Genomic DNA, 24,954 nt, shown 5'->3' with positions numbered 1-24,954 from the left:
GATTGCTGAGTTTAATCCCGCAGGTACCCTGGCCCGGCCAGCAGGTCCCGGGGGAGCCGTCTGTGTCCACCTGAGCCTGCGTTTCTCGGGAAGTGTGGCCTGTCTCCAGAGCCTGGGGAGACAGCAGCCACCTGTACGTGAGGCCAGGCAGTCCCAGCTCCCCAGACACGGTGACCTTTTGTCAACTTCGGACAGGAACACAAATCTACCGTCACTCTATATCGGCCTTGATTGGATCAAAATCCCATCGGAAAACAGGGGGAAAGGCAATAAAACCTCCAGAATTAATATTAAACCACTGACATTTCACAAACCGCGCAGCGCTGGCAGCTGCCAGTCTATCTGCAGGAGGGACTCCAAGGGGACAAGTCAGGCATGAAGGTCACAGCAGTGCCAGGGAGCTCCGCCCAGGCCCCACATCAGCACCAAGGGGAGAAGGGACCTAGACGGCCGCAGCCCCCGCAGGACCACCCCATCTCTCTGGACCCAGTCCGTGCATTTGCCACATGTGCTCTCCGCAGTGAGGGAATAAACTGACCTCTGAAGCTAAAGATGATGCCAAATCTGGGGCTTGTGACTGTCCTCAAACCCCATGACTGTGCCGACCACAGTCCCACAGTGCAGAGAGGCCACCACCCAGGATGAGACCAGAACAGACCAAGGATCCTCTGAGAGAACATCCTGGGCCTGAGGACCCACCAGGAGATGTGAAATGGCCTCAGCTTCCCGAAGCCCAGCACCTACTGACACCTGCCATGTGCCAGGCAAGGTGACTAGGCAGGTACGAGGATGACCGGAGCACAGTTTCTGCCCTGGAAGGGCTCAGAGCAGGCATCTTTATTTCCAGGTAACCCCACCTGGGCAGAAGCTGGGAGTGGGCTGAAATGAGACCCTGCCAGGGCCCAGTCCCCTCCCGGAGCATGCCGCCTCTCACATGCACAGAGGGCCTCCCAGAGTCCATCAACTCTGCCACAGACCTGCATGCACATAGAGCCAGCCCTGTGCTGGCCTTCGAGGGACAGTGCAAGAAGGCGTTAGCTACCTCCAGTACTCAAGGAGACCCAGAAAGCCACTCCAGAGGTGGCGAATCCTGCCACCTCCCCCAGCCCCCAAGCCCTCAGCAGACATCGCAACCCAGTACACTCTCCTGCTAAGCCCAGGTGCAGCCTCAGACTTCGGGAGCTGGCCTGAGATGAAAGCAGGTCTGGGGCCTTCCTGACATAAGAGCCTAAAGCCGGACACGAGGGCAGTTCTTGGTGGTGTAGGGACAAAAACAAGGGCAGTCCAACATGTTAGGAGGAAGCAAGCAGGAGGAAGCCTTCCTGGAAGAGGAGAGACTGCAGCTGACCAGAGTCGGCCAGGAGAGCTGTGTGCACAGGCAGGTGAGCAGGTGCAGGCCCAAGCCAGGCTGGCAACTAGGGGGTGTGAAGTGGGACAGAGTCCACACCATGTGCCCCACTGTGGAGCCCCAGGTAAGGCCCTAGATCTTCAGGGTCCACTCAGCCCAGGACGGTGTCGGTGGGATGGAGGATCTTTCTGCTTCCCTCACCCTTCAGAGCCACCCCTAGGGCACAGAGGCGAGCCACCAAGGGCCAGGAAACTCCTATGGCCACAGTGTCACCAGCTGGCCCCAGGCCCTATTCTCAGGGATGCTCTGGTCAGAAGCCTCTAGGTGGTGGCCCAGGAAGATGGAGAAGGGATGCCAGAACCTTGGGGCTCTGGATTGGAAGCCACCCTTTAGTGTGACTGGCATTTCCCGAGCCACTCAGGATCCAGAAATTCAGGGGACACAGAAACGTGAACGTTGACCTGAGTGCATCCCATGACAATTTGCAAAGCTACTTCCTGGGCATCAGCTGGTAGACCTCACAGCAGCCCTGGGAGCAGGGAAGGAACCCAGTGCCCTCTGGGCAGAGGGGCCGAGGCTCAGTGTGCTGGAGAGACTTAGCACAGATCTGACAGTGGCAGTGTCTGCATCCAGGCTTCGACCTCCCCGTCGAATTTCGACCTCCCTGCCTCCATTTCACCGTGCCCCCAGCCCTGAGCTCGCACTGCTTCCCTGACGACATCAGGCCAACCCTGCGGGAGGCTGGTCAGACACGGGACCAAAGCTAGCAGGACTGGGCACTGGGAGGCCACCACAGATGCCCCAGGCCCCCATAGCATCTCCACTGGAACCATTAAACAGTATCCTGCCAGGGGGAGCCCTCTCCTTGGGTCTGGAGAGCTCAAGGGAGCCAGAGCCCTGACCCTCCGGCTGACCCTTGGTCATGACGCGCCGGCTCCATGATTTCTAATCACCAGCCTTGCCATTAAGGTGAAGGAAGCACATGGGGAAATAACAGTTTATTTCCAACAGATCGATCTGCTGATATCCGTCTGGCCCCAGCCTCTTAATTCTCCATAATGTCAAAGCAATTTTTGGTTAAGTATACAGTCTGTCCTCTACTAAATTAAACTAATAGATCTAGTGGGAAATAAAACCCCAAGTGTATTGAGAATATTAAAAATAAAATGTAAACTCTCCATGGGTCTATAAGATTTATCTTGGCAAATGATTAAATAACACACACACACACAGAGGCTGTAATAAAATCAACTTGGGGGTGCTCAGCTCCACCGGTCACCTCCAAGTTCTGGCCACTCCTCTCCCTTTAGTCACACCACTCCTGCCAAGCACCTGGGTTCAAGAGTGGCTGGGCAACGCCCTCAAATAGCCCATGCTGCATCATCACACCACCAAAGCTAGCAAGGCGTGTGCATCAACATGCAGACTGTTGCTGTTAGCGCCACACCCCAGGTGCTGAATGACCGGCTCTCAAAACCAATCCTCCCATTCACCCACTGCAGGCAGCAACGCCAGTGCACTCATTTTACAGATGAGAAAAATGAGGCTCTGAAAGGCCAAGGCAAGGCCAGGATCTGAGCCAACGTCCATCAGACTCCACAGCCCTGGACCCCACTCTGCTTCGTTCTGCTTTGCTTTGTTTTGCTTTTTACTTAATTGTCCATTTGGCTGTACACGGCTCAGGCCATGAGGCAGGACCTTGCTTTGTTAACATTCATCAAAGACAGCGTCTGGGCTTTCCCTGTGGAATCCAGAGGCTGGCACCCCAGGGAGGGCAGAGGAACCAGGAAGGGTGGGGCGAGGCAGGCTGGCCCCGGGACGTGGGCACCTTCCCACCTTCACTGCGCCAGATGCACTGCTGTTTGCTGGGGCCAGCTCTGCAGGCAAAGGGGGTGGCCAGCAGAGGAAGGTGAGAGGTGAGGACACGTCGAATGGTCTCTCCTCAGAGCCAGGACCCAATAAGGAGGGGTCCATGGCAACCACCTGGCTTCTGCACTCAGCTCCCAGTCACCACCCCTCTAGGGGATGGCAGTTTCCCATCTCCCACCGCCCCTCTACACTGCCATCAGGGTCAGAACTCCTCCTTGTCACCAAGCCCAAAGCCTTACCCTGTCCTGTCCCCCAACACCACTGCTGCTGATCCTGTTATCTTGGAGTTTTCTCTTTGTCTCAGCGAAGTTCCCAGATCTCCTGCCTCCACCCCCTTGCATGGCAGCTACTTGTCTGGGATGCCGATGCACCTCAACTCCGTCCTACCTATCTCGGCCAGATTCTACTCTGCACTTAGGCAGAGCTCAGGAAGCCTCCCCAGGCAGGACTCACCGCTCACCTCTTCGGGCGGGGGCCCTGCCAGGGCTGGGATTACTATGTGCTTAGCTTGATTCCCCATGAGGCTCTGAGCCTCATAGCCAGGGCCACGTCTTGTTTATCTCTGAGCCCCACTCTTTTGGGCACAGGAATCTTTGATGTGGCTGCAAAGCCCAAGCGCCCCTTGCCCTGCCTTCCTTCTATCCCACCGAGCCCCCCTCGCTTACATGCCACGCTCTACCCCCAAGTCCCCTCCCATGGGCTTGGCGCTCGTGCGTCCTCTGCCAGAAGCATTCTTCCTTCCCCAGGTCTGCTTGGCTGACATCCCAGACCTTCCCCCACCACCAAAATTCCTGCTACGTGCGGGTGTGCGCCGCACGTTACCCAGCACTGGGTAAAATATCAGACTTAGTTTTTGTTTCTTCTCTGGGGGTCTGTCTCCACCCGCTCCCGGGTACAAATGCAAATTCCCTGCAGGCAGGAAGCCCGTCTGTCTTGCTTATGGCAGCATCCCCTGCACCGGCATATCGTGGGACATGCGCTAGATAAATGATCAGCCTTCAGGACACATTGGCCAGAAAAATGTCTGGGGTGAAATAGGCCCTGCCTGGAGTTTCTCCTGTTGTGTTCCCCTTCTCTAGACCATCCCCAAACCCAACTGATCCTGCCTGTGACAAGGAAGCAAACAGCCCAAGGCTCTGAAGATGCAGTGTGATGGCACTGACGCAGTGATGTCAGGCCAGACCCTGGGGCCTGGCAGCTGTGTGTCCTGTTGCTGCTGCTGGCCAACCCCTGGCTGACCACGAGCAGGCTTGCTTTGCCGAGTGCAAGCACACATGGGAAAGGGCAGGCTCCCTCCCTGATGGCCCTGGTGACAGCAGGGGACCCTCTCTTGTCTCCATGCAATGCAGGGGCTGGCACCTGCTACCCTCCTCCTGGAATTCAGCACTCCAAGTTGGTGAGGACGTGGGGCAGGTAAGGGCCACAGGAACCCAAAATGTGAGCCATTTCACTTGCCCCTCCTTCCGTCTTAGGGGCATCAATCACTGCTTCCCTCTCCAGCAGTACCCAGCAGTCCCTGTCAGGGTGCAAGCAGGGCCAGGCCTCCACCCCTCGATGACCTGATGTGTACCCTTGGAGAGGCGTCTTCCTGGGACCGGACATCAGGCTTTATCCCTGACACTGGTGGCGTGTGAATGACTAAAATGGCCAAAAATAAAAGCCCCCATAAATCTGCTATTTTCCTATAAGCTGTTGGGTACACAGAGTGTGCTGGGATTATTGATAGAAAAGTTTATGGATGGGCTGCATCTTAAAATCAAAATACATTACCCAAAATCAATGTTGCCGTACATGGTACAGGGGAGGACAGGAAAGGTCAGTCGAGACAAGAATACTGAAACCCCAACTCCAAGAGGACCTGAGCATTAAAATAAATAAATGTTGAAAGTGAGTTCCAGGAAAAACGCTCACTTAGGGCTGTAATTTAAGGGTGCTTTCACAAAAGGCTGGGCAGTCTTTTTAAATAGCGTTTTTTAAAGTGCCTCTGAGAGTCCAGTGAATCCATCCACAAAATGGTATTGACAAGCACCCCAGCTCACAGCCCTATAATAACAGCTCATAATAGGTAATGAGTGAGAGCTCTGAGGCTGGGCATACAGTAGCCAGGCCCTGGCAGAAGCAAGCCCCCCGGCCACAGCCAACTGGGCAGGGCAGCCAACCCGTGGCCCCATCAACCACATTACAAGAGGATCCGCCTCCAGGTCCCTGTGCACAGCGACTCCACAGGCATTTTATAGCTGTAGGTGGAGGGAGGGGAAAACCGTGTTAGTTCCCATTGATGACTAATCAGGACTAGAAACAAAATGATCATGAAACGCTCTCAAGTCCATCGCTTCACATAACCACGATTCACCGCAAACAGGTCATCTTTTTTAGGAGCCCGAGAGATAACACAGTAGGTAGAGCTGAATGGCTGTGTCCCCAGAGCTTAGTGTCCCTTTGGGAGAAGTGACCCGCATGCTCCATCCCAGCCACCTTCTTTAGAGTCTCCAGCTGACAGACCACATCCCACCAGGACATAGTAAGAAGGAACTGGCTCCCCTGCTGGGAGCGGGAAGCCAGGCTTGGCAGAGACTGGCAGGGAAGGAACCCAGTGCCTTCTGAATGGCAGGAGCTGCAGTCTGGTCTTAGCTCACTAATCCTCCAGCTAGCCAAAGGGCTAAATCGAAGAGACAAAAGTCCCTGCCCTGCCCATGGAAAACCAAAGCAAAGGGGAGGCAAAGTCCCCTTCCCCAATGCTTCTAGCAGGGTTTCCAGTCCGAACATTTACTAGGCTCTAACTATGGGTCAGGCCCAGCTGGCAGTTAAAGACACAGAGAAAGCCAGTGTGGTGGCTCACTCCTATAATCCTAGGGCTTTGGGAGGCAGAGGCAGGAGGACTGTTTGAGGCCAGGAGTTTGAGACCAGCCTGCATACACACAGCAAGACCCCATCTCTACAAAAAATATTAAAAATAAAAAATTAGCTGGGTGTGGTGGTGCATGCCTGTAGTCCTAGCTACTTAGAAGGCTGAGACAGGAAGACGGCTTGAGCCCAGGGGTTCAAGACCAACCTGGGCAACATAGCAAGACCTCACCTCTACAAAAAGTTTAAACATAAAATTAGCCAAGTGTGGTAGTGCATGCCTGTAGTCCTAGCTACTTGGAAGGCTGAGGCAGAAGGATCGCTTGAGCCCAGGGGTTCAAGACCAGTCCGGGCAACATAGCAACATCCCATCTTTACAAAAAAAATACATAAATTAGCAAGGCATGGTGGGCTAATCCTCCTCGTGTCAGCATGATTACTCTGGAGACTGAGGTGCTTGAGCTCAGGATGCTGAGGTTCAGTGAGCTAAGATCGTGCCACTGCACTGCAATCTGGACAACAGAACAATACCTTGTGCGGGGGGGGGGGGAAACAGCGAAGGTGGGTCAGCTGCTGTCATCACAGTGTACAAGGCAAGGCAGAAAACAAATAGACGAAACTGAACAGATAGGAAAGAGACTACAAGTGTAGCTCAGGCTGCTCCTTGCTCACATCAGTCAAGGGCAGGGCCTTGCTCTTCACACCAACTCAAGGCATCAGGACACAGTCTGACCTGGAGCAGGGAAGAGCTTAGTGTTTTGGTTCATACCTAGGACCCCAGAGTAAGACAGACTTTGGGTTGATGCGTCACTCAGCCACTTACTAACTATGTGACCTTGGGCAAGTTCCGTAATCTTCTGAGCTTCATCCATAAAATGGGGTGAAATCACAATGTCTACCCCTGGAGTTGTGATTGAGATAAAATGAGCTCATTCATTCATTCCATAAGCATTTACTGAGCTCCTACTCTGTGCCAGACCCTGTTCTAGGTGCTAGAGATACATCAGTGAACAAGGCTGGCAGAGTCTTAGAGACCTTCAACAAGGAACTCAATAAATAAGGATGTGGTCCCATGTGTTGGAAGATGGCTGGTGAAATGGAAAAAATAAAGGAAGTAGAGTGAGGGCCTGGGAGTGCTGGGTGGTGGGAGGAGAGGCGGTATAGACTGCAGTGTAAAACATGGTGGTCCAGGCGGGCTTCATGGAGAAGGTGACTGCTTGACAAAAACCAGAGCACAATGGAGTTAGCCAAGCAGGTATCTGTGGGAGAAGCATGTCAGCCAGATGGCACGGCTGGTGCAAGGGCCCTGGGGTAGAAGCATGCCCAGCGTGCCGCATTGTAGGAAGGAGAACAGTGTGGCTAGGGGAGTGTGAGCTACGGAGAAGACAGAAAAGATGAGGAGATGAAGGAAGGGGGTGAGCAGGAAGCAGAAAGACAGATGGTTTGACCTTGGTAGCCACTGCAAGGCCACTGGTGTTTATGCCAAGTGAAATGGGAGCCACTGCGGGGTTTCAGCAGTGGAAGAGAGATCTGATTTCTCTGTGAGAAGGATCTCTTTGTCATGTTGAGAACTGATGCCTGGAAAGTGTCTAGTACATGGAAAGCATGTGAAAACATGTATCTGTCGCTCTTAGAGCAATACCAACTCATGCAGTGGGCAAGAAACACCCAACCCCACATGGTGGTACAGGGATAAATTACTTCCAGATAATTCCCTCTAGCTACAGGGATTCTCCCACGGGCATTGCTGATCTCTAGCATTAGCCTCTGCTTGGATCTGGCATCGGGAAAGGAGACTGCTGCCTCTCCAGGTGGGCCACTGCCAGTGGGTTAGCTCTTCCTTCAGAACCCTGCTTGGAATCAGTCCCCAAGTGAGCCTGCTTTCCTGGAACCCCACCATGGTCCTGAATCTGCATAGCGCGGTGCAAGTCTGCCCTCTCCCTTCAGAAGCTGAGGACAGCAATGGGGCCTGGCAGGGTCTTACATTTGGGGGTCCAAAGTGGTTTCTAAGGGCACATGGGATTTCCTAGGAAAAGCTCCTGCCATGACAGAAGGAGCTGGCAACTGACTCTGTGGAGCCCCTAGAGAGGAACTTGAGGGAAAGGAGGGAAGTCCTACAGGACCCCCTTTTTCCCTCTGCCCCCAGCAGAAGACCTTAGAAAACAAGGGCTTGATAGATGAGCCACAGTGAGCCAGCGGGTGGGAGTGACTCCTGGGCCATAGACAGGAAACTGAAAGGCAGGCACTGGAGGCATGAAGGGCTGGCCCCGGGGCACCCGCTAGCGAGGACAGCCTTGGAGGGGGCCAGCAGCTCCTCCCCTCTGAGCTCTGCTGTGCTGGCCGCCTGCACCAGTGTAGCTGCTGGAAAGTGTTTTCCCTCTGGGTTTCCTTCTCCTTGGCTCCCGTGGAATCCTCTGGCGGTGCCTCCGGGAGGCTGGTAGCCGGGAATCAGGCACATGAATCCACCGGACTGCCCCACCCCAACCTGAAGTCAGAGCTAAGGCATAGGGGCCGGGGTAGGGGCAGAGGTGCCGAAATGCACTAGCTGGGGACTCCCGGGGGAAGGAGAGAGGAGAGACCCGAGGCAAGCCTTAGGACTCGCCTCTATGACTATGACTACGCGCTGCGTCCGAACCACATATCCACCCCGCGTTTCCCTTCGGGGACCAGACCACGTTCCCTCAGATGGCTGGGGAGGGGGCAGGCTCCGGGTGAAGGCTGGGGGAGGTACCGGGATGCCGGGTGCGCCAGAGCAGGCGGGGAATGGGTTCCGGTCTCCTGGCGCCTCGGTATCTCGCTTTGCACCGGGTAAAGAAGGGGCCACGACCGGCGAAGAGCGGGTGGAGACGCAGGCAACCGCGATCCAGGGGCAGGAACCCCGCCCCCGCCCGGAAACCTCCCGGGCCCTGAGTCGTGCCCGGCTTTCCCCACCCCACCCCCGCCGCCCCTGCAGTCACTCACGGCCGCTGCCGGCTAGCTCGCGGGTGCGCTCTCCGCGCCACAGGCACCTGCTCGCTGGGAGCTGTGCGCTCACTTCTCCCTCGCGCACTGCAGACTCCCGGCGCTGCCGCCGCCACCCAGCCTAGTCTCAGGCTGGGCACAGCGTTCCGACCTACTCGCGGCCCCGGGCGCCCACCCACCCGCCATGGCCCAGGCCTGGGCCAAACAGCGGGGCAGCTGGTTGCCCAAACTGGGGTAAGGAGTTGAGGGCTGGGAGCTGCGGAGAGAACCGCGGGACACACGGGGAGCAGGGATGAGCGGCCGTGTCGAGCGGTGGAGACTGGGAAGAAGCCAGGGAGAGTTTAGGTGGGAGGACTCCCAACCCAAGCGGGTGCGGGGTGGGGCTGTACTTCAACCAGAAAGACGGTGGTCCCTCCGAGCGACCCCCAAGGAGAGAGGGGGCACGCTCTGGGGCGGGGGCGGGGCGGGCTGTGGCAGGAGAGGGGAGGGTGGGGGCGATGCAGCGGCGGAGGAGGCTTGGCGCCTAGCCACTGACCGCCCCCTCCCTTCCCCTCCCCTCCCCCTCTCCCCGCCTCTCTCCGGCTCCGGGTCCGCCACGCCGGACCCGCTCTCCCCGCGCTGCGCTGGGTCGGACGCCAGGTCTGCGCGCCGCGGCTGAGCGCCCACTCGCCCTGCGGAAAGAGCCGCGGAGGAACCGGCGGGGGCGGCGGCGGGAGTCGAAGGAGGTGGCAGTCGGGAGCAGAACCAGAAGGAGACAGGGAGGCAGAAGCTCGCGGTTCCGTGGCGCGCACTCCCTCGGCCAGGGATGGGTCCCGGCGCGGCCCAGCCCCTGCCCGGCCCGCGGGGCAGAGACTGAACCGCGGATCCCCACCGTCCTGTGGACGACCGGACAGAGAGAGGCACTGACCGATCACCAGCAGCCTCCCGGTGGGACCGCGTCTCCCGCACACCCCGCGCAGCGCCCCCCGCCGGAGCCGCGCCGGGCAAGCCGGCGAGGGAGCGGGGCTGATTGGCGGCCGCCGGCGGCCAGGGGAGGGGGCGCCGCGCGGGGCCATGGCAGGCTCGGAGGCGTCCTAGCCCGAGCCGGAGCCGATCCGAGCCCACGCGGCCGCCGCCTCTACGCTCCCGGGCCCCCGCCGCCACCGCGTCCCCCGCGGGAGATGGAACAGCGGAACCGGCTCGGTGCCCTCGGATACCTGCCGCCTCTGCTGCTGCATGCCCTGCTGCTCTTCGTGGCCGACGGTGAGCGCGGGAACTTTGCTGCCGCGGTGGGCTCGGGGGGGGTCTTTGCTGGGGCCGCCACCGAGAAGAAGGAGAAAGAGAACGAACGGGGAAGCTTCGCGGTCTCCAGCAATCCCGCTGTGCAGCCCGGGCCCGGAGGGGTAGGGGGAGGCGAGCAGCGAAGGGTCGCCGTAGCAGCAGCGCCGCGCCCGAGTCGTTCCTAGTCCCGCCGGGTCCCCGGCTGCGGAAAGGAGGCCTGCGGGGTGCGGGAGTTGGCGCGCCCCAGTCAGGCTCTGGCGGTGCGGCCAGGCGCGGGAGAGAAGCACGAGCCGCCCCTGCCGCCCCGCCCCATCCGGAGGGAAGCAGCAGGCAGCCGGTGACCGGTCCCTGCCGCGGCCCTGCAGCCTCTTCCCCGAACTTTGCTAGCCTCTCCGGCCGTGTGCCACCGAGCAACTGCGGGGTGGGGGGCACAAGGCCAGCGAGCCGGAGACCGACCGCCTCGCTTTGGGTTGCCCCAGGCCCCCGCCCTACAGCTGGTCACGCCTCTCTCTCTCCCCACCCCCAGCTACATTCACAGAAGTCCCCAAAGATGTGACAGTACGGGAGGGAGACGACATCGAAATGCCCTGCGCATTCCGGGCCAGCGGAGCCACCTCGTATTCGCTGGAGATTCAGTGGTGGTACCTCAAGGAGCCACCCCGGGAGCTGCTGCACGAGCTGGCGCTCAGCGTGCCGGGCGCCCGGAGCAAGGTAACCCGCCGCCCACGCGGTACCGGCGCGCGCCCGGCTCGCGCCCGGGGCGGCGAGGGCTAACCCGGGGAGGGAAGCAGCCGGCTTCGCTAGCGCAGGGCGCCGCCCTGTGGCGCAGCCCATCTTCCACCTTCGCATCCCAAACCATCTTCAAAGTCAGCAGTGGTTACCCCCAAACCTGTCAATTATTTTGACAGCATCGCTGTTCCCGCCACCTCCCGGAACTCCATTCACGCCCAGCCCCTAAAAAGCCACACCTCAGCCAGGTCGCTTGCTCGTGCTTGCTGACTGCAGCCCTCTGATGGCTGGTGGGTGGTGAAGGAAGCCCCCTTGGTCCCATCAGGCTCTCCCCGCCCTCTGCCACTTTGAGGACCCCAGGGCTCCCCGCGGCTGCGTTCCTGAGACCAGCAGAAAACCGAGTACCAGGAAGCCGGCAGGACCTCCAGCCCTCAGGGGAACCGAGGGGCGACTTCCCTGTAGCCAAAAACAGGCCCAAGCTGCCTGTCTGCCTCAAAACCCACACTCTCTTACACACTCTAGTGTGCACGTGTGCACACATACACCTACATTATCCCAGGGTCCCACCCAGAGTTACTGCCACAGAGCCTCCCGCTGGGTACCATACAGACACAGGCCCCTCCCTCCAGTTATTCACGACTCCCAATGAGTTGGGGGAGGATTTTGAGCCACGGGGCAGGGCCTAAGGATGCCCAGAGGGAAGAAGAGGGGCTTTCCATCCCACCCTGGTGTCCATCCAGTCTCCCCAGTTCAGCCAGCAGCTATACACCAGGGCAGCCACCCGTTGGTCAGGCACCATGCTAGCTCCAAAGCCCGCTTCCTCCTGGGAAACTCCTGGAAAGCCGGACGTCCTTTGTGCCCTCAACCCCCACCGCCCGGGTGGTTTCGGTCCTAGCCTGCCGGAGGAGGGTGCCCTTGCCTAAAGGCGGACCCAAGTTCCCCCAGCCAGAAGGCCGCGAGCCTCACGTCTCTCTCTCTCTCTCCCTCTTTGCATTTTAGGTAACAAATAAGGATGCAACTAAAATCAGCGTAAGTGTGGAGCCCAGCGCGGGCCGCGGGAGACCCCTTCTGGCCGCCTCGCATCCCGCAGCTCCCTCCCCTTAGCAAGCCGCGGCGGCCGCGCATGTGGGGCCGCGCAAGTAGGGCCGCGATCGCAGCCTTGCATTGGTGGCTGCTTGGCTTGTCCGGGCGCCATCTGTCGCCGGTTGCAGGGTCGGGTTCTCTTTTGTGTAAATCAAGGGTCCAAGGCTTGAGTCCCCTAATTCGGCTTGGCGCTCACCTGTAAAACTCCCCTTGGTCAGGACCGCGCGCTTAGGCCCTCTCGCGCCTGCTCGCCTCCGCTCTGCGGGCATTCCTCCCAGCACCGGGAGCGCGCGGCTGCTCGCCCTCCCCGCGACCGTGGCGCCAGCTTCCCGCCCCCTCCGCCCCGCCCTGAGCACCCGCTCTGCGCCCTCCGCTGCAACCCTTTATCTTCCGCCTAGATTGCGGGTTTGGGTGCGGGGTGTTGCAGGCTTGCGGGGGACAAGGTAGGGGGTGGTCGTGCCAGGCTGCGAGGGGCCCGGGTCATGGGCTTGGTAACTCTGGGAGGAGATGCGCCCAAGCTTCCCAGCTGGAGCGTAGAAGGGCCTGGAGATGACGAAGCCTTCTCGTGGGCTCGGTTCAGAGGTGAGGGCTCCCTGGGTGTTTGGTGAGAGTCATACAGCAGTTCCTTCCCGAAGTCCCCACCGGGGCGCAGGGGAGGAGCACTTCGCTGGGGCGCTTCTGGAGATCCCGCGGAAAGGCGGGTTGGTAGCAGGTGGCCAGGGAGCCGGGCAGCAGCCACAGCGTTGCTTGCCTCCTTGGGAGAGGAGTGTTCGCTGTGAAGGGCGGGGTCCGGTGACAGGGTGGCTTTCCTTAGGACGCGATTCAGGCAGGCCTTCCTGGCGCCGGGAGGTGTGGAGGGCCGGCTGGGGCGAGACTGTGGGTTGGCGCGCGTCGCGGCGGGAAAGACGTGGGGCAGTCCAGCCTGGGGTTTCTGCGCACTCCAGAACTGGGAGTCCAGCCTGGAGTTTCCTGAAGGTGCAGGAGGGAGGAAGGAGAGGTGGGCTCTGCCCTTCTGAAGGGCCAGCTACGGGAAGACAAGCAGGGTTGGTTTGTGTGGGCGGGGCAGAGGCAAGGTGGGCGTTTGGTTAACATGATGGGGGAGTGGGGACACAGTCCAAAGAGCTGGCTGCCCGGCGTCCACGCAGAGTTGGAAGCCCTATGCCACGGGGTAGACGCGGGTGAAAGGGAAGCCAGATCGTGATGGTGGGCAAACCGGGATCCGGAAAGTGTTGGGGTGCGCGCACAAGGGGGCGCGACGGCCAGGGCGGCCAGAAGAGCAGGTTTGGGAGCTGCCCAGCCCGGCCTCTAACCCTGCTCTCTTGCAGACCGTGCGCGTCCAGGGCAATGACATCTCACACCGGCTTCGGTTGTCGGCCGTGCGACTGCAAGACGAGGGCGTGTACGAATGCCGCGTGTCGGACTACAGCGACGACGACACGCAGGAGCACAAGGCCCAGGCGCTGCTGCGCGTGCTCTCGCGCTTCGCGCCGCCCAACATGCAGGCCGCCGAGGCTGTGTCCCACATCCAGAGCAGCGGCCCGCGTCGCCACGGCCCCGCCAGCGCCGCCAACGCCAACAACGCGGGCCCCGCGGGCCGCACCACCTCCGAGCCCGTCCGCGGCGACAAGAGCCCGCCGCCCGGGAGCCCTCCAGCCGCCATCGATCCCGCAGTCCCCGAGGCCGCGGCAGCCTCCGCGGCCCACACGGCCACCACCACCGTCGCGGCAGCTGCTGCTGCTTCGTCAGCGTCGCCGCCATCGGGACAGGCGGTCCTGCTGCGCCAGAGGCACGGCTCGGGTAAGGGCGCGCGGAGAGGGGGCGCACGCGGGGTGATGGCGTAGGGCTGGGGCTGCGCGGGGACGACCAGAGGAACTCCGGACCCAGGACCCGCCCCCTTGGCTCATTTGTATATGGAGACTTCTTCCTAGTTAGATCGGGAGCGCCCTCCCCTAGGGACTTCTTCCCGCCGTTTCTCTTGTCTTTACTCCTGGCCTCTGGAAGCATTTATGATGTGCATTTATGAACGGGGGAGGGGGCTGCCCTGCCAGCGACCTCAGGGTACACTGGAGGCTGTAGTGTGGGGAGGCGACCTCTTTTGGGTTTGGAGACTGGACACTGAGGGCTGTGCTCCGATGGTGTCAAGGGGCCAGCACTCTGCCAGCACCGATGGTGGAAATAAGCTATCCCTAGGTGGGGGCACTGGCACCTGCTGGAGAGCGGGAGGCGGTTAAAACTTGGGTTGTGTTGGTTTCTATTCTGTGTGCTGTACTGAACAGACTTTGTCCAAGGGCGTGGAGGGGCCTGGCTGTGTAACTTACGCTCTCTTTGGCTAAATGCAGGATGGCCCTAGGCACCAGCTCTGCACTTTACCATAAATCGCAACTCCCCTCCCTTTGGCTTTGGGGTGGGGACAGTAAGGACTGAGCCCTAAGCCACTGTTAGGAAGGCACCCAGAGGAGAAGGCTTGCTTTCTTAGGGAGCTGAGAGGCTGGAAGAGGGGACTGGGGATGGGGTTGGGATGTGGGAAGGCAGGAGGAGGAGAAAGTGATGGCTTGACTACTCCCTGGTAGGCAGCTCTGGAGCGGTAGGAGCCATTGGCAGAGGCGGGGGTGGGGGTGGTGGGGGGTGGTTATGGAGGGTAGAAAGGCTTGTCCAGCGTGCCCCTCCTCGCAAGGCATACCCCACTCTCTCCCCCTGCTCCAAGCTGGGCCTCAGAGCCCACCCCAGAGCCTGACTGTGAGCAGGTTGCTCCCTCCCTCAGCCCCTCTCCTCAGTCTTGTTTGATGCAGAGTCCCACAGGAAGCATCTCTCCTGGCCACACAGCCCTGGGAGCCTGACTTTGGGGACAGGTGCATGTGAAACCTGCCAGATGTGATGGAACACATTGTCACAACCCTACAATGGCAGTTCTCAAAGGGTGGTCTACCTGCAGTCTCCTGGACTACCTGCAGAATCGGCGGGGGCGGGTTTTCATGTCCTTCCTGTCACCATCTCATCCTGCCTCCCTAGCTAACTCTCAAGCCCTCCAACAGTTGAGCCTGCAGTCTGCCTGGCACGTCAGTTCAGTTCTGTTTCTCATTCAGCTCTACGTACTGTGGCAGCCTCCTCAGTGCATCTCAGGCCATTGGTTTGATCCAAAGGCCTCATCCCTCTTGGATGCTACACAGGGCCCCACAAGACTGTCCCTCAGCCTATTGGGGAAGTAGGGACCTGCAGAGGGCCTCCACAGCCCAGCTGGGAACTTTCCACCCTCTGCACTAAGATATCACTGATGCTGTAACAAATAAACCCCAAAAGGCCAGTGGCTTGACACAATTCAAATGTAATATTCCTCATTCATATCATGTCCTGCCCTGGAGTGTCCCGGGGCATGTGGTGGCTCTGTTCCATGCAGTCATTCAAGGACCCAGGCTGAGACTACCAGCCTCAGCAAGAGGCTTCCAAAGTCACTCTGGGTATGACATAGAGCCAGCAGACCAGGGAGGAGAGACAGAAGCAGCGCTTGTCACTTCACTGCCCTAAGAGAATGAAGTCCTAATGCTCTCAGGCATGCATTGTGTATAATGAATCAACTTGTTTCATATGCATTTAGGACCACTCTAAGTATGTATCGTTCTTGGGAGATTGAGAAAATAGCCACTCAAATCATTCTGGCAGCACTTAACTCTCTCAGAGAAAAGCTGGTTTGGAAAAATGGCAAGGTGTTTTTTAAGGGCCAGGTCTAGAAGTGGTAAATATTACTTCTACCCTCTTCCATCAGCCAGAACTCAGTCACGTGGTCCAACACAGATGTAGTGACTGCTGGGAAATGTAGTTCTTGGCGTGGCGGCTGCTTTCAGGCCTCATCTCTTCACAGTGCAAGGGGAGCATGACTCCTTGAGGAGTTAGCCATCTCTGTTCAGCATACAGGCAGTGCTCAGGGAGAGTGCCTATTGACTTATAGAGCCATTGGCTTAACTGATGCTGGTTGGTGAAGAGAACATCCTTCTTCCCCCTCCCCTTGGGCCCTAGCAAGGAAATGTGTGCATTACAGGCTGGGACGTACCTCTAGGATATTCCCGGAGGATTTGAAAGGCAGAAGTCCAAATGTGGGTTGTGTCTCCACCACTTACTGGCTGTGTGATTTTAGGCAAGTGGCTTACCGCCTCTGAGTCATCTGTAAAATGAACAGGATAATCTCTCTGACCTCAGAGGGAGCTTGGTCCCTCAGAGGAAACTGCAGCACATATATGTTCATTATTATCACCCTGGTCATTAGCTGCACTAGTGGAGAGGAGGGGATGGGCAGATAAAGCTAAAAGGTTGGCAGTTGGAAGCCAGGCTATGGAGGGCCTTGAATGCCAAGTAGAACCGGCCATTGGTTAAAGACTTTGGTCAAGACCATGTGAAAGAGATCTTTGAGAGTGAACTTGGTTGTGCTCACAAAATGGTAATGAGACCAAGGTCAAGAGCACACTCCTGCTTGAATCTCCCTCTTCCCGTGGCCTTCAGCCTGAGTCGCAGGCCCAGCCACAGATGACCTGACTGCCTGCCATAGCTAGTCCAATCTCCAGTCTCTGTGCTGGCCATGAAGGCTGAATGAGAGAGTGAAGATGCTCCAGGACATCTTATCTGGAGAAGGTGGGCTGGACAGCAGATATGGAAGTCCTCAGGTCAGCTCAATGCTGATGGCACAGTGCCCAGCACCATCCCAGCAGATAGGGCCTTGGGCATCCACCAGCCACAGGGCCATATGTTAATGCCCGTGTGGGTCACTCTGCCTTCTCTGCAGGGGCTGGTGTCCACAGCCATCCAGAAAGCACAGCTTGCCTGGCTCCCAGCGGGCCTGACAGCAGTGCTCCTGGGATAGAAGTACAGTGGCCTCTGAGGTCTCCGTCACCCCCTAAACCTTGCCAGCTCCTGAACAGGCCAGGAACTGTGTAGACACATCTCAGAAAGAACCTCCAGTCTCTCTCCAAGCCTCCTTTGGGGTGGCCAGAAGGTGGGCCTTCAGCTGGGAGGTCACAAAACCTATATCCCCCACTCTCCAGGTGAACCTCTTATGAGAGTCATTCTGCTGCAGGAACTGTGTGTCCCACTCTGGGCATGGAAAAGTGGATGGCAATACCTGTCATTCACAAACACACCCGAACAGCCTTGATGCCAAGGAGGGAGCCATGCTCAGGCTTGTGTCCCACCTCGCCCCGGTCACCCAAGGCCACCCAAGCTGTGTGCTGTCAATGTGAAGCCTGCAGACTGTGTTTTGGAGGATGGGTATTAGTAACCTTTCTGTAGGACTGCATCACCAGCCAGTGCCCCGAGCTCGGCTGCTGGCACCAGGTCCTGCTGAGCGCCCTGAGAGGCAACAAGCCAGCCGCTTTGCTCAGAACCACAGCAGCCTGAGCTACAGAGGGAGCTCGGGGCAGACGACCTTGGGCCTGGCCTCCCAGTCTTGCAATTCTAAGCAGCTTGATGGGGAGTGGTCCAAAAAGGACCGCTGCCTCTTGGTTAATAGTCTAGAGTGTTTGCAGAGGGTATCAACCAGGGTGCTGGCAGAGGCACATGGCACATTCAAACAGGGTCACTGGGGGGAATGGAAAGAGCGTATGTATCAAGGTGTGGACAGGGTTAGGGCAGCCAATAAAGGATGGGTGCAGGTGCCCAGGGCTGGCATCAGTGGGAGCCATCAGCAGATCTAGCCAGGACGGGGGCTGCTGGTGGCATACAGAGAGTAAGAGGGGAGGCACAGAGCCAACCCACAGTCACCCAACAAGGATCTCACTCTCCTCCTGCCCTCCATTTCCTGTCCGGGCCTCCTATTGGCCAAACCCTTCTGGAATCTGAGGGCAGGGGCACCCAGGTGGCGCAGGCTATAGAGGTCAGCCCTCAGGGGCTCACAGCAGAGTTGAGAAAGGTGGGCTGAGGACCTGGGGGCACTGAAGAGACTCAGGGCCAGGCACAGTGGCTCATGTGCTGGGTGCAGTGGCTCACACCTCTAATCCCAGCACTTCGGAAGGCCAAGGCAGGTGGATCACCTGAGGACAGAAGTTTGAGAACAGCCTGGCCAACATGATGAGACCCCGTCTCTACTAAAAACACAAAAAATTAGTTGGGTGTGGTGGCAGGCACCTGTAATCCCAGATACTTGGGAGACTGAGGCAGGATAATGACTTGAACCTGGGAGGCGGAGGTTGAAGGGAGCCGAAATCACGCCATTGCACTCCAGCGAAACTCTGTCTCAGAAAAAGAAGGAAGGAAGGAAGGAAGGAAGGAGGGAGGGAGGGAAGGAAGGAAGGAGAAAAGGAGGAAGGGAGGGAAGGAAGGAAGGAAGGAAGGAAGGAAGGAAGGAAGGAAGGAGGGAAGGAAGGAAGGAAGGAAAAGAAAAGAGGCTCAGGACACTGGCCGTTTCAGATTGGCGACTGCAGAGGCGGTCCCAGCACATCTCCCCAAATCGTCCCCCATTAAGCGATGGTTCCTGGAAGGAAGTCAGAAAAAAAGTCCCTATTTTTTACATAAGCCACTTTGGTAATGCCAGGAAGGAGCAGGGGGGACTTCCTCCAGCCCTCATCCATTAGCTACTGCACAGCCAGGCAAGAAAGCCCTTCCCGTGCCGCATGTGTACCCAACACAGCCAAATACATATTTGCACTAAAAGTTGATGTGCAAAAACTCATTCATTTCACGTCTCATTTGTCAAGAGACATTTTGGTATTTGTGCTTAAAAATAAACATGGACTGGATTAGCAGAGCAGAGCAGGCGCAGGAGGCCGGGCACCGTCTTAGCTGTGTTCGTAAATCTGGCTCCTAATTAATCTGAACACTGACCCATTTTTCGTGAACACTTTGTTGCTGGTTACCATTTCTAGAAAAGAGAGAGAGAGACCAAACAGAGTATCTTCCAGACAAACACTTCTAAATGGAAAAGGCACCGCAGTGAAATCTAGCGTGGCCTCAAAATAATCCAGTTTGCAACCGAATGGCTGTCGTGTTGGCCAGAGGTTCCCCTCTGCAGGGACCTTGGGATCAGAGCGGTGGCATGTGAACCTCTAATTAGCCTCAGGGCTCTGGCTCCGAGGGAAGGCACCATGGCCCCCACAGAGAGCTGGCTGGATGTGGCAAGCTGCTGCTGGGTGCCTATACAGAGAACTGGCTCTCAATATTTCAATTAACAATGAGAGAAAGACAGCCAAGGCCATGGGTATGACGGCTGTAGAGAGGCTGTGGCTGCTGGGAGCCGTCAAGGGGGAGCATCCTTGGATGTCGCCATGGCAACCGTAAACCGTGACCGAAGTGGGCCGTGGGCAAGGTGGAGACAGTCGCTACATCTCGACCCATACCTGGTGATGATAGAGCTGAAGGAATGGCACACACGTGACCCAGGAGAATCGTGATGCAGCGGAGTCACCAACAGCATCAGCAGGCCCGGGACCTGTGGGCCCTGAGCAGGCCATGGAGGCGGCCACCTGGTTTTCCCCTCTCCCCAGACCCAAGAGGACCCAAAGTCTCTCGCCTTAGATGAACAATCCATTCTTCCCCCAAGCTCTGATGTGACATGAGAATTATAATTAAGAAGAAAATAAATCTGGCAAGAGATGTCCCAGAGAAGAGAGGGCGAGGCTCTCTGAGCATCCTGAAAGAGAAAATTAGAGGATTTCATAAAGGAAATGGCTGAGCCTCACAGCTGGCAAGCGATGCCTGCATCATCCCTGACAGCAGCAATCTTACACCATCATCTGCAACATGCCGTCCTCTCCCCCAGCAGCCAGTCACTGGGAGTCTGCTGGGCCCAGCCCCACGCTTGCCATGAGGGGGAACCAGAGATGGCAGCGTGGACCCAAACTTAGAGGAGCCAGGGCACCCAGGTAATTCCAGGGCAAAACAGTGTGTGCTGTGCCAGCACTAATCCAGCTGAGGCAATCAGAAGAGAGCCTTCCTGTATATGGTGTGTGACTTACGACTTGAAAGAAGCACCTGCGGCTGAAGTCTCCCACCTTAGGTCAGACCTGGGAAAGCTTTCAGATGCCCTCTCTCTGCTTCCCAAGGATGGAGAAGGCCACACCAAATGGAATGGCCTTTGTATAGCAGTCAGCTCACTGGGCAACCATCCTCTCAGCATCAGCAAGACCCTACATTCAGGATAAAACAGCTGCTTTTGGATTATACTAATGATAAATAATAATATTTGCCTTTTACTGAGCACTTACTATGTGCCACGCTCTCCTCTCACCAGCTTTCCTCCTTCCTGCAGTTCTCCCTAACGCCTCCTGCTTCAGTCCATCCCCCAGAAGACACAGCGCTCTCTCTGTGCTCTTAGCCAGAGCCCAGACTCTCTCCCCAGGTGGAGTGGCAGCCCCCAAGAAAAGACCTGGCAGCCAGCCTTGTTAAATGTCACCGGGAGCTCACCCCTCAACAAGGAACTGCTCATTAAACATGCCAGGTGCATATCCTTAAAGCTCTGAATATTAAGGATTCCCCAAGCATCCGTGGGGATAAATGAGGTCAAGTGCTTTTGTAATATGATATTGATTAGTTCTGCTCTGTGTGGACAGAGCAAGGCCTTGGCTGTGGTCTAAACCCCTGAGCTTTCTGGGAGACGCAAGTATGGTTTTAAGACATTTTTGCAGCACAGGAGAAAAATAAAAGCATTATCTATTTTATTCCTCCAAGCTTTGCTGACTATCACCAGGCATCTCTTGGAAACTTGTATCCAGAGCGGTGAGAAGGTTTCACTTTGCCTTATGTAAGGGCTGCAGGGAAGTTTGAGATGAGAAGTCAACAGGCTCAGCCCCTGTAACTCCCGATTCCTGCCTATTCCTGATGAAGGCTGACACACCTCCTTCCCCGGGGTGGTGCTTCTAGAGAAATTGGCCTGCTTGTCCGTGGCTTTGGTGCTCTCACGGAAGATGTGCTGTGAATACCGAGATGGAGGATCCCGTCTGGCCACCTGTGGGTTAGGGTGTAGCTGCTGTCAAGCAGTCAGTGGCGGAGGTGGCTGGGGGGCTGCTTGCAGACAGCAGTACCCTCAGTGACCGCAAAGTATGAGCATAGCCCAGGCCGCTTCTCCTGCCTGCATCCTCCACAGGATGGCCCTTGAGAGACAGACCTTGTGCAAAGCCTGTCCCTGCCAGCAATCCTGTTTCTGGAAGTTACTGGTTGTTCTGTTCTGTTGTTACTGCTCTCCGGGCTGAAATATCAAAGCTACTTTGGACAGGCTTCAGTTGGCTCTGGTTTTTGCAGTTCAAGAGGAATGTTGAGGGGTCCTGGTGTTGGCATGAAATAAGGAGTCAAAGTGGACATTTCGGAAGCTTTTCCCCGCACCCACCTACTCTCCCGCACCCACTTACTGTCCCGCACCCATGGGCTCTGCTCTGTCCAGCTCAGAAGTAACCAGCTTGCCAGAAGGGCCGCTGAGAGAGACAGGGCACCCCCTCAGAGTCCCAGTTGAGCATCTGATGCCCGTTAGAGACTGAGGCCAGGAAAATTACCTAGGCAGGTCAGCCCTCCCTACAGCTGCCCATGCTGGTGGGAGAACCAAAGCATCACCCAGTGGAGACTGAACATGGTTCTGGAGGAAGTTACTCTCACCACCACTTCCAACCATTGCACTCTCTCCTGACATTTCAAATGTTCCTCACCGTTCAGCTTGGCTGGCTCACAGGTAAGCCAGGATTTGAATGCCAAGAAATTTACCACATTTCTGGGCCTTTACAGGGCTCTGGCCCTGCAAAAGTCACAGCATGTGCTTCTCACTCTTGCCCTTCATACCCTAAGAGCATTATACTTGTTTTTCAGATACATCCAACCACTTGATTGGATTCTTGAGTTCATCACTTCCCACTCCCTGTGTGCGAGTTCCGTCATCTGTTATCATTAGCACGACACTGATCCTATGCCAGAGAGCGGTTGGCAGGATCTGGGGGATAATCCATGGAAAGATGTTAGCTTAGCACAGGGCCTGGCACCTAGAATACACTCAGTGGATGTTGGCTTTGGTAACCAGCGTTATTCATGGGAATTGTGTTAACCATCCAGGATAGCTTACTAAGCTGGACAGGGTGCTCTGATCTGAGACTTCCTTCATGAGACTGCCCTCCCTCCTGCACATGCTGTGAGCATGATGGAGCTAATGGTGATTTTGCATTGCTATCAGGGAATACCTGAGTCTGGTCATTTATAGAGAAAAGAGGTTTATTTGGCTCACAGTTCTGCAGGCTGTAAGAGCAAGGCACCAGCATCTACTTGGCTTCTGGTGACGCTTCAAGAAGCTTTAACTCAAGGTGGGGGAGTAGGCGTGTCACATGGTGAGAGAGGAAGCAAGAGAGAGAGGAAGGATGTGCCAGGCTCCTTAAACAACCAGCTCTCATGTGAACTAATAGAGTAGGAACTCACCCATTACCTCATTACCATGAGGAAGGCACCAGGCCATTCGTGGGGGAATCCACTCCCATGATCCAGTTACCTCCCACCAGGCCCCACTTCCGACACTGGGGATCACATTTCAACATAAGGTTGGAGGGGACGAACATCCAAACCATCTCAGTGATGGGGCTGATGGAGCTCAGAAACAGAAAGGGCCATCAGATTGCAAATGGCTCGGAGAGTTGCTGTTTTTGTGCATTCTCTGGCTGCGCCATTTCAAGGGGGTGAAGGTGGAAAAATGGGGATGGTGCCACATCCTCATCCTAGCCTGGCTGGGGCTATTTGCCCTGAGTCAGGAGCTCCTTGGTGAACAAGGACAGCTTCATCATGGTTTTGTATGGTCCACCAGCAAATTAAACCTCCGGGTTTGCCCGCATGCCCGAGGCCTGGCTGTGCTGACAGGGCTCCTGGGGAAAGCTGCTCCATGTCATGCCTGGTCATGCTCCTTTGTCATATAGGCTGCTGCCAGTGGCAGGAGCATTGTGATGGGAGGGGATAGGGCCTTTTGGGTGACAAGGAAAAGCTCAGAGGAGAGGCTGGTGTTTGCAGCACTGGATAGCTGTGTCTCCATGGGAGAAGCAGGGAGAAGGTAGAAAACTCTCACCATGTCGTATAGCCAGAGAGCCTCCTGGGGTAGGTTTAGACTGAGAGGAGGTGCCTGGAGTCCCCGTCAATGGGGCCTTTACAGAGACAGAGTGAGAGAGAGGAGGAGCCGCCTGTGTCAGGGAGTGCCCCACAGGGATGGGCCTTTTGGGTGACGTAACTCAGGCCAGCATTACAGGCTCAGGATGTGTACTGGTTCTTCCAATTGTGTTCCTGCATTTTGCTTTTCATATTCACATCCACCCCAGTTTCCCTTGCTGTGGCTCACTGTGCCCAGAGATTGCCAATAAAGGTGCCACTTGGCACCCAGGCTAGTGAGATGAATGCAGGACAGAGATGTCACCTCCGGGATGTGCTGGGAGTGTGAGGAGGCTGCAGGCGGGGCCAGGAAGCCAGGACCCCTCCTGCCTGTCTCCACCCTTCACGCCCATGTGAGCCTGCCTCCCGCCCAGCACAGACAGCCCACTGCAGACTCCTGCTGGAGGCCCACCCACCTGTAATCGGATAGCTCTAGAGAGAGAGAGAGCCCTCCCTCTGCTGACCCTGGCCTGCTGCCCATGAGCTGCCCTCAGGGAGGAAGGCACAGTTTTCTTTAAGCCAGGAAAGCCCAGCTGCAATGTCAGTTCCCTTAGAGTGACTTTTATTACAATTGATTCTCATACAAACGCCGCTTGGCCCAGAGGAAGAATCTTTAATAAACCCACCGAAGGGAGAGCTGACATTACATCAGGCTCAGTCTGAGAGGAGGGTGGGGATTCCTGGTCTGCTGTATCTGGTCTGACCCAGGCAAAGGGGCAGGGGGCTACCCAGAGCATCAGGCAGACGTAGCCCCTGCCCCAGAGAGGAGCTCATGGTCTAGTTATGGTGGCCATGCAGGAGGATGAACTCAGGGCTCAGCTCAGGCACAAGGGGGATGGGTTACCAGGATGGACTTGTAGTTGGGAAGAACTCAGAAAAGTGGGGCCAGGGTGGGCTGGTAGTTGGGAGAAGACTTCCTGACCCTGCAGCCAAAGAAGTTTCTTTCATTCTGAGCACCTAGATGTGCCTTGCCGCTGCCTCAGGGCTCCCAGAAGTTCCTGCCCTGTTCTGCAGTCAACACCTGGCTGAGTGTCCCATTCAGACTGATGCCCATGGAGAGTAGGCCTGGTTCTTTCTCACTGCTGTTTCCCCACTGCCCTGTATTCATCGGACTTTGTACTAGTTCATTCATTCATTCAATCATTCATCCAGCAAATGTCCATGGAGCATTTTTTTATGTGCAGGAATTTTTCTAGTCACTGAGGGCGCAATGTGATTAAGACTAAGAAACTTAAGACTGAGGTCCTGAGAAAGTGACAGAGGAAGAGAGACAGACATTGATCAAATAGTCACATAGCAAGTGGAAATTAGCAGCCATGGCTGGTACTCTAAAGGAAAGTCCCGTGGGCTATGGGAGCTAAAATAGGGAGATTTGACCCATCAGGGAAGGCTCACCAAGAAAGTGACATTTGAGCCATAATCAGGAAGAAAGTTAAGAGTTGGCCAGGTAAAGAGAGAGGGTAGAACTTTCCAGGAAGAGGGACTCACATGTGCAAAGGTCCTGTGGCAATAGGGATCTGGGAAAATGCAAAGGCCACACAGAAGCTTATTGTGGTGGGTGCAGAGAAAGCAAGATGGGGAAGCAAAGGGGAAATTAAGTCAAAAGTTAGAGTTTACTGGTCCAACAGGGTTAAACTCTAAGGCCTTTTGAAGATATCAGGAAGCTTTGGCTTTATCCTAAGGGCAGTGGGATGGGGTTTGAGTGGCTAGGGCATGATGCTTTCAAAAATGGTCACTCTAGCCTGTGATCCCAGCACTTTGGGAGGCCGAGACAGGCGGAT

General features: G+C 56.7%; 1 protein-coding gene across 2 annotated transcripts in view; it reads left to right on the top strand.

Annotated features, from left to right (window-relative positions):
* The first annotated feature begins 10,068 nt into the window (after positions 1–10,068).
* Positions 10,069–24,954, top strand: part of VSTM2B (V-set and transmembrane domain containing 2B) — a 37,940-nt gene continuing 23,054 nt past the window's right edge. The window contains exons 1-4 of one of the 2 annotated variants that reach the window (XM_003915265.5): positions 10,070–10,264; positions 10,809–10,993; positions 12,011–12,040; positions 13,420–13,891. In XM_003915265.5, coding sequence (XP_003915314.1) covers positions 10,183–10,264; positions 10,809–10,993; positions 12,011–12,040; positions 13,420–13,891 — 769 coding nt within the window. In that variant the 5' untranslated portion in view covers positions 10,070–10,182. Of the gene's footprint in view, positions 10,265–10,808; positions 10,994–12,010; positions 12,041–13,419; positions 13,892–24,954 lie in introns of both variants that reach the window. The other variant, XM_009194053.3, reaches the window with a different exon arrangement.

The sequence above is a fragment of the Papio anubis genome, chromosome 20 (genome assembly GCF_008728515.1).
Source record: "Papio anubis isolate 15944 chromosome 20, Panubis1.0, whole genome shotgun sequence".
In the NCBI taxonomy this organism is placed as follows: domain Eukaryota; kingdom Metazoa; phylum Chordata; class Mammalia; order Primates; family Cercopithecidae; genus Papio; species Papio anubis.
This window is presented reverse-complemented; position numbering and strand designations above follow the sequence as displayed.